The sequence below is a fragment of the Symphalangus syndactylus genome, chromosome 1, assembly GCF_028878055.3.
Source record: "Symphalangus syndactylus isolate Jambi chromosome 1, NHGRI_mSymSyn1-v2.1_pri, whole genome shotgun sequence".
Classification (NCBI taxonomy): Eukaryota; Metazoa; Chordata; class Mammalia; order Primates; family Hylobatidae; genus Symphalangus; species Symphalangus syndactylus.
In genome coordinates this window covers 83,949,482-83,963,152 of record NC_072423.2, presented here as the reverse complement: position 1 = coordinate 83,963,152, position 13,671 = coordinate 83,949,482, and the positions used below count along the sequence as shown (strand labels likewise).

The following is a 13,671-nucleotide window of genomic DNA, read 5'->3' as shown; positions in this document are numbered from 1 at the left end:
GCAGAGGACACATCACCATTTTAACAAAGCATTTGAGTTATTCTATTGGTCATAGAATCTAATTACTGGAAAGATTTTTACGAATCATCCTAAACAAAGCCTTCATTTACTGTAGAGCTATATGTATACACATATACACAATAGATAAATACATATATATGTATATTGCAATATCTCTGGCATATGATTGCTCGTCTTTAGTTTGAATATTTTCAGTGACAGGGAATTTACTACATCCATCAAAAAACTAAATCCAGGCACACATACACGTGAAGCAATGGATAAAGAAAACCACTCAATGGTGACTGAGTTTATCTTCATGGGCATCACCCAGGACCCTCAGATGCAGATCATCTTCTTTGTGGTCTTCCTCATAGTTTACCTGGCTAATGTAGTGGGGAATGTTGGTATGATTATCCTGATTATAACAGACACTCAGCTTCACACACCCATGTATTTTTTCCTCTGCAACCTCTCCTTTGTTGACCTGGGCTACTCCTCAGCCATTGCCCCCAGGATGCTGGCTGACTTCCTAACAAAGCACAAAGTTATCTCCTTCTCCAGCTGTGCCACCCAGTTTGCTTTTTTTGTAGGTTTTGTGGATGCTGAGTGCTATGTCCTGGCAGCCATGGCCTATGATCGTTTTGTGGCCATTTGTCGACCCCTCCACTATAGCACCCTCATGTGCAAGCGGGTCTGCTTGGCTCTCATGCTGGGCTCTTACATGGCTGGTCTAGTGAGTTTAATAGCCCACACTACCCTCACTTTCAGCCTGAGTTACTGTGGTTCCAACATCATCAATCATTTCTTCTGCGAAATCCCACCACTCTTGGCCCTCTCTTGCTCAGACACCTACATCAGTGAGATCTTGCTCTTCAGCTTGTGTGGCTTCATTGAATTCAGCACCATCCTCATCATCTTCATCTCCTATACCTTTATCCTTGTTGCAATCATCAGAATGCGTTCAGCTGAAGGCCGCCTTAAGGCTTTCTCCACCTGCGGGTCTCACCTTACTGCTGTCACCCTCTTCTATGGTACAGTCATGTTTACGTACCTGAGGCCAACATCCAGCCACTCCCTGGATCAAGACAAGTGGGCCTCTGTGTTCTACACGATTATCATCCCCATGTTAAATCCCTTGATCTACAGTTTGCGGAACAAGGATGTGAAAGCTGCTTTCAAAAAGCTAATTGGAAAAAAATCTCAATAATAACACAAAATGAAAATCCGTTTCTGTCACAGGTAAATGATAGTGGTAGAAAGACACAGAAAATGCAAATAACTTTTCAATAAACACTACCCAAGTTACCATCTCCTTGCTAAGTGAATATTAAATTCTGAAGGGTGGGCTCTAATCCTTAACTCTACAATCTGAAAGAAATATAAACTAAATTAGTATTTTTGAAAGACATACTGGGCAAGGTGCATTCATTTCTTATTTAAAGTTGGTTCACATATTAATTAGAAACTGGGACAGGACTCGGTAAGAGAAAGAGTCAATAACTCTGAACAATTTTTTTTTCCCCTGGGGTCATGAGGAATTCCAGGTCCAAATGTTGAAATTTTTTTTACTCTCAAAAGAAGTCAGAGAAAATGTAGTTAAAAACATGGAGAATGAGGCTGGTGTGAGGGACAATTTAATTCAGTCTGAGTTCTATCCATTCATATATTTAGCAAAAAATTTCAAGTATTATGCATGTGCCAGGTTCTAGAGGATATAAACACAAGGCTTTTTTGCCCACAAGGAGTTTGCTGTGCTTCCGGTGACTGTATTGTCTCTCTGAATCTGCCGCTACCGGTAACTAAATCAGTGACTATGCAAAGTCCAAGGATAAGAGCCGGATATTTAAGTTCTGCTGATAACTAGCTATAATCAGGGAATAAAATCGTCTTCTTTTTCTGTCCTCAGCTTTCCCTTTAGTGGGTCAAGTGGGTGTGTTCAACTAATAACCACAGGATTTGTTTGACCTTCTCTACCTAATGTTAAAAAGGAGTAGGCATCATAGTTTTGTCAACTGTATATATTGACATCTTCTTGGCCCTCAGAGGAAATCCAAGAGTTCCGGGGCTCTAAGAAAGATAAAGCTGGACGCAATCTCTAAGGCTGATTTTAGCAAGATTGTAATGTCTACAAGGTTAGCTTACCTGCTCCCATCTAAAATTAGTCCTGTCTTGTATCTTAATTAGACCCTAGCTTTCCCTGGGGTGCCATGGGTCTCCATGCCCTCCACCAGCATCCACAGGCCCTTTTCAAAGAACAGTCTCATTAATCCTGATATATGAATGACTAACAAGAAAAAATTATATAATTTTTATTCACATGTTCTAAAGGCTACAAGATATTCAGAATGTCAGGTATCAGCAGCAGATTGAGATCTTGGAAAAGCTAACATTTTCCCAGATGTGCTGAAATTCTGTCACAATAACAGTTTTGAATACTTATAATCAATCATCTTTCTATTTCAACCCTTCCTCCAGTGTAACATAGTTAAAAGTCTGGGAAACACAATGGTTGCCTTAAAGTATAAAGCTGCCATATTCATCATGAAAGGCACTGAAGAGTTTTTAAGATAAAAAACCTAGGATTTACTGGGGTTTATCTGTACACAAGTTGTAATTGATCTAGTTTAAAATTAGTCACATCATAACTCATTTTGGGGAAAGAACCACCTGTAGCTAATGCACAGATACAGAGTTGACAGTTCAGAAACAGTCCAGACCTAGCCTTCAGTTTCTTTTTTTCACCATTGTGAAAATCATGTATGCTCTGTGAAATGTAAGAAAAAAGGGCTTTCCTATCCTATTAACTACAAATCAAGTATATGTTATAACTGAAAGAGCAGTTGCCTTAGAATCAGGAATCTTGGAATCCCATTGCTAAGTCTCTAATCAGTCACCTTGTGGCTACAGGGCTACCTTTTCTCATTTCCTGTACTCACACAATAAACAAACCACTTTAATCTTATTAAATTCATACAATAATCATTTGAAATAGACATTACCCTCATTTTACTTATTTTAAATTATTATTTTAATTTTTTATTTATTTTTAATTTTTGTGGGTACATAGTAGGTGTACATATTTATGGGGTACATGAGATGTTTTGATACAGGCATGCAATGTGAAATAAGCACATCATGAAGAATGGAGTATCCATCCCCTCAGGCATTTATCCTTTGAGTTACAAATAATCCAATTACATTCTTTAATTTATTTTAAAATATGCAATTGTTATTATTGACTATAGTCACCCTATTGTGCTATTGAATAATAGGTCTTATTCATTCTTTTTCTATTTACTATTTAGCCATTAAAAAAAAAGAATGAGATCCAGCCATTTGCAACAACATGGATGGAATTGGAGATCATTGTGTTAAGTGAAATAAGCCAGGTATTGCCCTAATTTTAAAGAGGATAAAACTGAAGCCCAGATAGGTCAACAAATTTGTCAACATGAAGAGACAGAAAAAAAAATCGATCCAAGCCTGCACTTTCCACTGACTACTGGCAAACATTCGGGTTTTGGACTATTTATAAAGGAGCCTTCACATAGGTTCTGCTATTTTCCAGCTGTGTGACCTTGAGCAAGTTGCTTGATCTCTTTAAGCCTCAGTTTCTTCATGTGCCAAGTGGGAATAATAATACTTATCCTTTAGCATTTTAAAAATATAAGCTGCAATCTCTATAAAGTATTTGTTATATAAAACAACATTTAATAAACGTGAATTCCTTTTATTTTCCTTCATTTATATGTTAAGTATTCATCATTATGCCATCAATGTGATATAATAAAATAAGGACACTAACTGTTTTGTTTTGCGTGTAGTTAGTGGTACAAATATTCACAAAAATTGATAATGGTAAGATAAAAATGGGTAGAAGTTGGAAAATCTTGGCCTTAGTCCCAGTCCCAACAATAATTGTCTCAAATCCCTTAATCACTGTACCTCAGTCTCTTCAATCAAATGAGAACTATTATTTATACCTCATCTATCATATATGTTTGCCCAAATAAGAAATCAATAAATATTTTGTGTTTTAAAAAGCCTGACTTCTCTTTCACAGATTAACTTTTTCCAGTAATAAAATCAAACAAAAGTAAACATGCCAATCATATTCTCTACAGTATGCTGCAAAATCATATGAATTGAGGTTTTCTCAAACCAACAAAGAGGTGGTAACCACTGTACTAGGGGCTGTGAAGGCAAAATTGATGCAGAAATGGTTAAGAGCAGGGATGTCAGAATGAGATATAGCTGAGATTCAATTCCGCATTCTCTATTCTTGAACTGTACGGCCTCAGGTGAGAATTTTCTAAGCAATCTGTGCTTAAGACTTGGTGGGCAATATAAGATATATACCTGACCTCATGGAGTGTGCATTTGTAGGGAGATAAAATAGATCAAATACCTTGTATCACAGGAAAAATAATAATAAATGCCAAAAAGGAATCACAAAGTTCTGTAGTAGCTCATACTAAAAGACATCCTCTCCCAAGACAGCATTAGATTAGAAGCTTTATGGAGGAGAGGGCATTTGGGTTGTCTTTGTTTTTTTTGTTTTTGCTTTTTTTTATTTTTTTTTTACTTATTTATTTATTTATTTATTTTTATTATTATTATACTTTAAGTTTTAGGGTACATGTGCACAACATGCAGGTTAGTTACATATGTATACATGTGCCATGTTGGTGTGCTGCACCCATTAACTCGTCATTTAGCATTAGGTATATCTCCTAATGCTATCCCTCCCCCCACCCCACAACAGTCCCCGGTGGTGTGTGATGTTCCCCTTCCTGTGTCCATGTGTTCTCTTTGATCAATTACCACGTATGAGTGAGAACATGCGGTGTTTGGTTTTTTGTCCTTGTGATATTTTGCTGAGAATGATGGTTTCCAGGTTCATCCATGTCCCTACAAAGGCCATGAACTCATCATTTTTTATGGCTGCATAGTATTCCATAGTGTATATGTGCCATATTTTCTTAATCCAGTCTATCATTGTTGGACATTTGGGTTGGTTCCAAGTCTTTGCTATTGTGAATAGTGCTGCAATAAACATATGTGTGCATGTGTCTTTATAGTAGCATGATTTATAATCCTTTGGGTATATAAAAAGAAACCACCATCAGAGTGAACAGGCAACCTACAGAATGGGACAAAATTTTTGCAACCTACTCATCTGACAAAGGGCTAATATCCAGAATCTACAATGAACTCAAACAAATTTACAAGGAAAAAAAAAATCCCATCAAAAAGTGGGCAAAGGATATGAACAGACACTTCTCAAAAGAAGACATTTATGCAGCCAAAAAACACAAGAAAAAATGCTCATTATCACTGGCCATCAGAGAAATGGGTTGTCTTTGAAACAAGGACAGAGGAAAGCAAACGAGATAGAAAATATCACAGGGAAGAAGCATACTGAATAAGGCAAAGAGACTGGAAACAATGGAATGAGGCTATTTGGGCTGGGTGCCCAGTGGGAGTGTTGAAGGTGGAATGTAGCTCAATAATCAGGCATCAATTTAAAGACATGGGAGTTTATCCCTTGGAGCAGAGATTTCTGACACATATCCATTATTAGAGCAACCTTTGGGAAAACCAGTGCAGCCACACAGCCATCAGGCTGGCAAATCCAAGTAGGTAAGCATTTTCCAGGTGGGTTAGTGAAGTCTGGAGCTTAAGGATTAGCATAAGAAAATCATGCACAGGGAAAAATGTCCTGCTGTACTTAATTCAGTGTGACTTTAACAGTGGCTATAACTATAATGATTCTGAAAACATATATTGCTGTGGGTATCGGGACATCTGGACTTTCTGCTGTTGTAGGAGTTTGTCCTTGCAGGCATTACCAAGCTACTTTCTTAGCTGTAAATATCTTAAGACCCTGGCTTATGACTGGTAAGGAATGTGCCTTGCTAGTTTTACAATGGAATTGATTTTAAAATGGTGTCATTCTAGCTCCTCTAGTCTCCTGCTTCCCTAGCAATATGTCCTGGGACATATTAAGTGGGCAACAAATGTTCATTGAACAAATGAATGACCACACCTTGCTGGGCTAGAGAAGAACTACTGAAACTTAGATCCAACTCTGGGTCTTAGAAAATGTACTGGAGATATGCATGGGCTCCCTAAGATTCACAGGACAGTATTAGTAGCCTTCTTTCTTAAGATGATGACATTGGAGTTATGAAAGTTTAAATGGCTTGTCAATGTGCTTTTAGCTTATAAGTAGTGGAACCGGAATCACAGCTATAATTTATCCTTATTCTTACTCCAATATTTTATAGAATAGAGAAATATATAGCATTGTAGAAAGTGGCTACCTGATTAGAATTGGGGAAGAAGTTTAGGAAATTTCTATAAAGGGCTGGATGTATGGATTCTTCAGTCTAGTGATTTGATTAGTCAGTCAGGATTTACACAAGATTGTATTATGAAGCACTTGTTGAAAAATTCACATTTGCCTGTGACTATGGAGAGCTAAATTTTTGCAAGGTCAAATGGGCTAGAAAGGCCTTTATGACATGAATAGGTAGAAAGAAAGAGGCAAAATAAGAGCTGATATTCAAGAAGCATTTCAGATTCCGTATTTGCTGAAAGAGTGATATTGATTAGGCATAGTTAGTTTCACTATGAAACCAAGTCCTCCTTAACATTTTATAAACCTCATACTTTGTAATTGTGGTACTAATTAAGTTTTTCAAGTTAAGAGAAAGACATCCATTAGGAAAAATGGTAACAGAATCTATGATAGTAGTGTTTATTATATCCTTTATACCAAAAGTGATGACATTAAAACCTTCCAATGTGGCATTATTCTTAAAATTAAACAGCCAAGTCCAAAAAGTGAAAACAAATTTTGACAGTTTATAGTAAATCTATTTTCAAGGACAATAGAGATGATGATGTCAGGTGTCAGATAGATAGATAGATCGATAGATAGATAGATAGATAGATGATAGATAGATAGATAGATAGATATTTAGAGATGATCAAATCTAAAGATGGTCTCATTTTTTAAATGAAGGAAATGAAGTCAATTAGAAAAGAACTTATTTCCCATATTCATAGCTAAATTAGAGCCATGCAATTATACTTTTATTCTTCTCATTTTAAATAGTCTAATAATAAACAATAATACTGATCAAGCACTGAAAAAATGTAGTTTATGACAAGTCTATTCTCTAATTATTTTGTTTACTCTAGATTTTATTTTAAAATGCTGGTTTGTTTTCTTGCTATGTTGTTCTCAATTACTGTAGTCCTAAACAAATGTAGAGAAAAAATCATCCAATTGAACATTTGGATGGTTGTGAAGGTTGTGAAGGACCAGTAATTGTTTAGTTCACCATTCTTTGTGTTAATCTTAAAATCAATTGTTCTTGGCTGAGCTTGGTGGCTCACGCCTGTAATCCCAGCACTTGGGGAGGCTGAGGCAGGCAGATCACGAGGTCAGGAGATGGAAACCGCCCTGGCTAACATGGTGAAACCCCGTCTGTACTAAAAATACAAAAAAATTAGCCAGACATGGTCGCGGGCGCCTGTAGTCCCAGCTACTCGGGAGGCTGAGACAGGAGAATGGCATGAACTCAGGAGGTGGAGCTGGCAGTGAGTTGAGATAGCGCCACTGCACTCCAGCCAGGGTGACAGAGTGAGACTCCGTCTCAAAAAATAAAAAAAAAATTGTTCTTTGTTCTAACATAGAATTACCAGTTAAATATCTTTAAAATATTTTATTTTCTTTTTATGTCAAAAGAAACAAACATAGGCAAGGTGGAAACTTTGACTGAAGAAGTCTAGATAAGACATAGGATAGGAAACAGGCTATCTGGATTCCATTATTTGTTGTAGTTCACCCAACTTTAAATTACTGACTACAAACACACTGGTGAAAAATGAATGAATGGATCCACATTTTCACCAAGTCCTGTGCTCTTGGGATCGCTATAATTAAAAAAAAAAAAAATCAAAAAAATAGTTGTTGCCCTGGATATGGTGAACAGGAAACACTTCTACACTGCCGGTGCGAATGTAAACTAGTACAACTATGGAAAGCAGTGTGGAGATTCCTTAAAGAACTAAAAACAGAACTACCATTTGATCCAGCAATCCCACTACTGGGCATCTACCCAGCGGAAAAGAAGTCATTATATGAAAAAGATACTTGTACACACTTTGATAGCAGTATGATTCGCAATTGGAAAAATGTGGAACCAACCCAAATGTCCATCAATCAACGAGTGAATAAAGAAACTGTGATATGATTTCATACTACTCAGCCATAAAAAGAAATGCATTAATGGCATTCACAGTGACCTGGATGAGATTGGAGACTATTTTTCTAAGTGAACTAACTCAGGAATGAAAAACCAAACATCATTATGTTCTCACTCATAAGTGGGAGCTAAGCTATGAGAATGCAAAAGCATAAGAAGGACACAATGGACTTTGGAGACTCAGGGTAAAAGGGTAGGAAGGGGGTGAGGGATAAAAGACAACAAATAGGGTGCAGTGAATACTGCTCGGGTAATGGGTGCACCAAAATCTCACAAATCACCACCAACGAACTTACTCATGTAACCAAACACCACCCCATGCCCCAATAACTTATAGAAATAAAAAAAATTAAAATGAATAAATGAAGTCAAGCAATTAGTTTAAATAATGAATTGCTAAAAAGCAAATATTTACTTCCACTTGTTTGATATATTTATAAAAGCTAAGAGCCCTTATGAGAAGGGTTTCGCAATGTTTTCTGCATTTTTAATTCATTCGTTTTTAGAGTTCAAGAGGTAAGATGGGCTAATAATATTGCGAATCAAAAAATAAATGTTTTAATTGAATATACATTTAAATATTTTTTGTTTTTTTTAAACTAATAAAATATTATGTTTCTGAATTATAAATAGTTAACCGCTAAGCATGCTTGTTTATTTGATAATGTCTGAGAGAATTTTAAATTTTACTTTTGCTTTTAATAAATTGTTTAAAAGGAAATTTGTTAAACTATATATTTCTATTCCTACTTTACATATTAATCAAATATAAAATGTATCAAGTCATCCATAAAGCAAGGTGAATATAAAAAGCAACAACAACGAAAAAAAAGACTACTGTGTAAAGAATTTGACTATTTGGCTAGTGATTTTGCTTTTAGCTTTTTAAATATTTTTAATTTTAAGTCAGTGATGTCTACTCTACCTATGCAGTTAGACATGTCTTATTTATTGTTTATATATGATCTTTATATTTAGTTAGAAAAAAATTGTTTCATTTTAGTTGTTGGATATATCTGAAAGATGAACTTAAAAAAAATTTTACTCTACATTGTTGAATAAACCAGTGAGAAACTTTTAGAGTTTGTCCATATTAATTAAATATTAATAATATTAATCATTTATTAATTTTATTAATACTAAATTATATTTAGCTACTCTTTTACTTCAAAGAATAATTTTCCTTCAACATACTGGCTAGAAACGCTCTTTTTCACAAATGTGTGCTGCTAGTTAAGGTCCACCACACATCACACAGAAAAATCTCATGAAAACATTAGTTGTGCTGTATCACTCTTCTTCAAAATACTTACATTTTACTAAGAATAAGCTTCTACTGCTCTCCACAGTCCCTCAGCCTTGCATGGGCTAGCAGCTGCTCCCCCAGCCAGACCTCCAATGGTCTGGCTTATTTCCTCAAAGGCAGCGCCACTCTTTTACATCTCCAGTTTTGGTCCAACAACTCTTTACTAAGAAAGACCTCAATCTTTCTCTTGTATCTCCTTCTGGTCCTTGCATGCAACCTCCTCAGAGGAGGACATCCTACCTATTGCCTATCATTGCCTCTTGAAAATTATTTCTTTATTACAGCTATCAAAATTTGTCACTTTATGTATAATGTATATAACATAGATGATAAGTATATGACATATATATGCTTTGAGGAAAAGACACATTTCTATTCTGTTTAACATTATATTACATAGTCATGCAATAATAGGCTGTCAACGAATAAATGAATCCTTTAACATGTTAATTAATATTTGACCAAATCTTCTGCTTCTGATCATTGCCATCCTCCTGTGCACACAATTAGTCTAAGGTCACCAGGAACAAACTTATACATAGACAAATTAAGATGCTTCTGACCCATTTCAAAGATAGGGAACACACATCAGGGGAACCAGGGACTATTTCTTCAAACATAGGAAGAAACAGAGCTATCACAGGATTTGTAGGAAGAAAGGAGTTTAGGTGAAATTTAAATGAAGCAATATTTTGATAGAATATTACAAAGTAGGATATGTAAAGGGAACAATGATAAGTCCAAACCAAAAAGTAGATGCAGGGTCTTGTCTTCCTGGAAACTACGAAATAAACACAGATATGGACTGTTGCATTAAAAAACCTTTAATCTGAATTCCTGCACCTGAGTTGGAAACTGAGATTTCTCCTCTGGATCAAAGTGACTTAGATTCTCCAGCACAGAGAAAAATATTTCACCTCACTGATAAAATTTCAAAAAATTAATTTCAGATAGTCTGTGATTTTAAAGAAACAGGTGTTTTGTTTTGTTTTGTTTTTCAGTGAGTAACGTAAGAGCAGTAGCTCAATGAAGGGACTTGTTTGGACACATTAAAGCCCTGCCATGTGCTTGGAGGAAACATTTTTTTCTGCTGAATTTACACCTGGGTTTATGTGCCCTTTATAAATGGCAGGGCAGATGTTGACTGTCCAAGCTATTTTTTACTCTATCACTTCATAATTAGAAGGTAATTATGTTAGATTAAGAGTGAAGGTTAGTGTCTCATTAACAGCTGTCACGTCCTCTGCTTTGCAATAGCTCTCCTTAAAGCTCCTTTCACATCTTGGTTCCTCAGGCTGTAAATCAAGGGGTTAAGCATGGGTGTGACCACCGTGTAGAAAACCGCAATGATCTTGCCACCTGCCCAGGAGGACCTCGACTGGGGTCTCATGTACATGAAGATGGCAGTCCCATAAAATAAGGTTACCACTGTCAAATGGGAGGTACAGGTGGATAATGCCTTATACCGCCCAGAGGCTGACCGCATCCTGAGAACAGATTGAAGGATCCGGACATAGGAAACAACAATGAGGAGGAAAGGGATGAAGACAATGATGATACTGAAGATAAAAACAACCAGCTCTGTGAATGAGGTGTCGGTGCAAGCCAGCCTCAGGACAGAAGGCACCTCACAGAAAAAGTGATTCAGGATATTCGGCCCACAGTAGGGCAAACTCAATGTGAGAACATTGATAACCATGGAACTCAGGAAGCTACTGGACCAAGAAATAACTGCCAGTTGAATGCAGGTGTTTTGGTCCATAATGAAAGTATAATGAAGAGGATGACAAATGGCTACATATCTGTCATAAGCCATGACACCAAGGAGGACACACTCAATCATTCCAAAGGAGAGGGAGAAGTACATCTGAGTAGCGCAGCTGGAGAATGAGATGGTGCTCTTTTTCCCCGCCATGTTGGACAGCATTTGGGGGACATTGGTGGATGTGTAGCAAATGTCCAGAAAGGATAAATTAGTGAGAAGGAAGTACATGGGGGTTTGGAGGTGAGGTTCCATCTGGATAATAATTATGATTATAACATTTCCAGCCACCGTTGATAAATAGAAGAACAAGAACATAATAAAAAGAATCAGCTGTATCTTTGGTTCAGAGGACAACCCCAGGAACACAAATTCAGTGACAGTGAAGTTTGTATTTATTGACTCCATCTTTCAAGGCATCTTCCTCTCACAGAACCATTGACTCACCTGAAGACAAAATCAAATGCCCTATATGTCAGAGTTTTGGAAACTCAAGATGGAAAAAATAAGGGTAAATCTTGGTCTAAGACTTTGTCCTGAGTATCTGAGTTTTAGTACAAATGAAAAGCTTTTCTTCTGCTTTTTCAAGGAATATTTGATGAGATCGGAGTGCCAAATTCAAATACTGATTTGAGTTAAGCAAATATGCTTTCCTTTTCTGAAAGGGAATGCTCTTTTGCCTATTCATAATCATTTCAAACTTGATTCATTCTTCAAAGACTTAGTCACACTTCACTTTCTTCACAAAGATCCGATTCTTGTTGTTGTTGTTGTTCTCCACCTAACAGAGCAGCACAACACATCACTCAAATAAATGGCAATGAAAATTATTGCTTCATGCATTACCCCACTAATCTACACATAAAGCCAAGCTTCCTCTACATTACCCTGATGCAACCTTCTAGTCCTTAGACAGCCTGACACCAAAAAAAGACTGTGCACACTAACAAAAACCATCACGAGGCACATTAATTGCCAATTTTTCCACCTTACCATTTCCATACTGTGGAATCTGGGATGATCTTATGATGCATAAAATGAGAATAATAATAGAATATATTTCATGATAAATTTTAAAGACTAAAATTAATAATGTATACAAATAATTTAAGACAATGTCTACACATGGGAAGTAATCTAGAAACAGCATCTATTATTAACAGACCTAATAACATAAAGTGATTTTACATTCATCTGGAATTTACCTCTCTAATAATAATAATTTCAATAAAATAATGTTAATGAAAATTATCTAGACAAGTTAAAGTTACTAGGTCTATTTACTGAGAGCTCCTTGAGCCCCTACCTACACCTATTTGCTCTCAGTTCATATATAGTGTTAGTATGTTTGATTAACTGACTTCTAGCCTAGAGCAGTTCAAGAGGAGTAACTTAAAAAGATATTTAGTAATGAAAAACCTAGAAGTAGGCATAGTTAAATAGCAAAAAGTAGCTGTCAATCATTCATCCATTCATTTATTAATTCTTTTTTTATTTCTTTGGTCTTTTTTTCTTCCTTTCAAAACCATCTTTTTGATATTGTAGTATATAGTAGACACAGGGTATACATTGGTAAATATAACATGTATTCATAATACTGTCATGAGCTTACAGTCACGGCAAGTTGCAGTAAAGGAAGCAAACTAGTTCCTAAGGGAGTGGAGACTCTTGCTCAAGAAGACGTTAAAGAAACAAGTAGTTGCAGGTCAAGAAAAACAATATATCAAAGTAGCTTTTTGTAAATAATATTGACTCCCATGTAGTATGTGTTAGATGGCTTTCACAAGCTTTGATTTAAATCATGGTTTTCAAATCAAATAATTCTATGCACTGGCAAATATTTTCATTTAAAATTTCATGTCCAGGGATAAGAAAAGATGGACCTGGAAGGAGGAGAGAGAAATCAAATCACAGTTTCCTACTTCATCGGAGGCAGGAGGGAGAGCAGTGGATAGGAGAAGCTACAGAATTCCCTTCCAGGCCTCCAAACAGCAATCAGAAAGTTCTGCTGTAAATAAGAAATGCTCTGATGATCTTTAGAAGTGATTCTAGACTACAGTGGCAACAAATGACATCCGCACTGAGTTTCTCTATTGACAACATGACCCAGACAACATGATCTATTGACAACATGAGCCAATCCAGAGACCACGTTACTAGTGGTGAAACACACAGGACCCACCATCAAAGGGCCTGAATTACATGCCCAGCTCCACCACTGGCCCGCTGGAGGCTCTGTGCAATTCACACCACCAGTCCGTGCCTCATTTTCCTCATGTGCAGGATAGGGTAAAACTAGCATCTACCTCCTAGAGACGCTG

At 36.5% G+C, this 13,671-nt stretch overlaps 2 protein-coding genes across 2 annotated transcripts; one reads left to right on the top strand and one right to left on the bottom strand.

Annotated features, from left to right (window-relative positions):
* The first annotated feature begins 277 nt into the window (after nucleotides 1-277).
* On the top strand, nucleotides 278-1,210 carry LOC129489818 (olfactory receptor 5AR1). Its single transcript, XM_055292987.2, has one exon. The coding sequence runs from the start codon at nucleotides 278-280 to the stop codon at nucleotides 1,208-1,210; it is 933 nt and encodes a 310-aa protein (XP_055148962.2).
* Nucleotides 1,211-10,822: 9,612 nt separating this feature from the next.
* Nucleotides 10,823-11,758, bottom strand: LOC129489813 (olfactory receptor 2G3-like). Its single transcript, XM_055292972.1, has one exon. The coding sequence runs from the start codon at nucleotides 11,756-11,758 to the stop codon at nucleotides 10,823-10,825; it is 936 nt and encodes a 311-aa protein (XP_055148947.1).
* Between the last annotated feature and the right edge of the window lie 1,913 nt (nucleotides 11,759-13,671).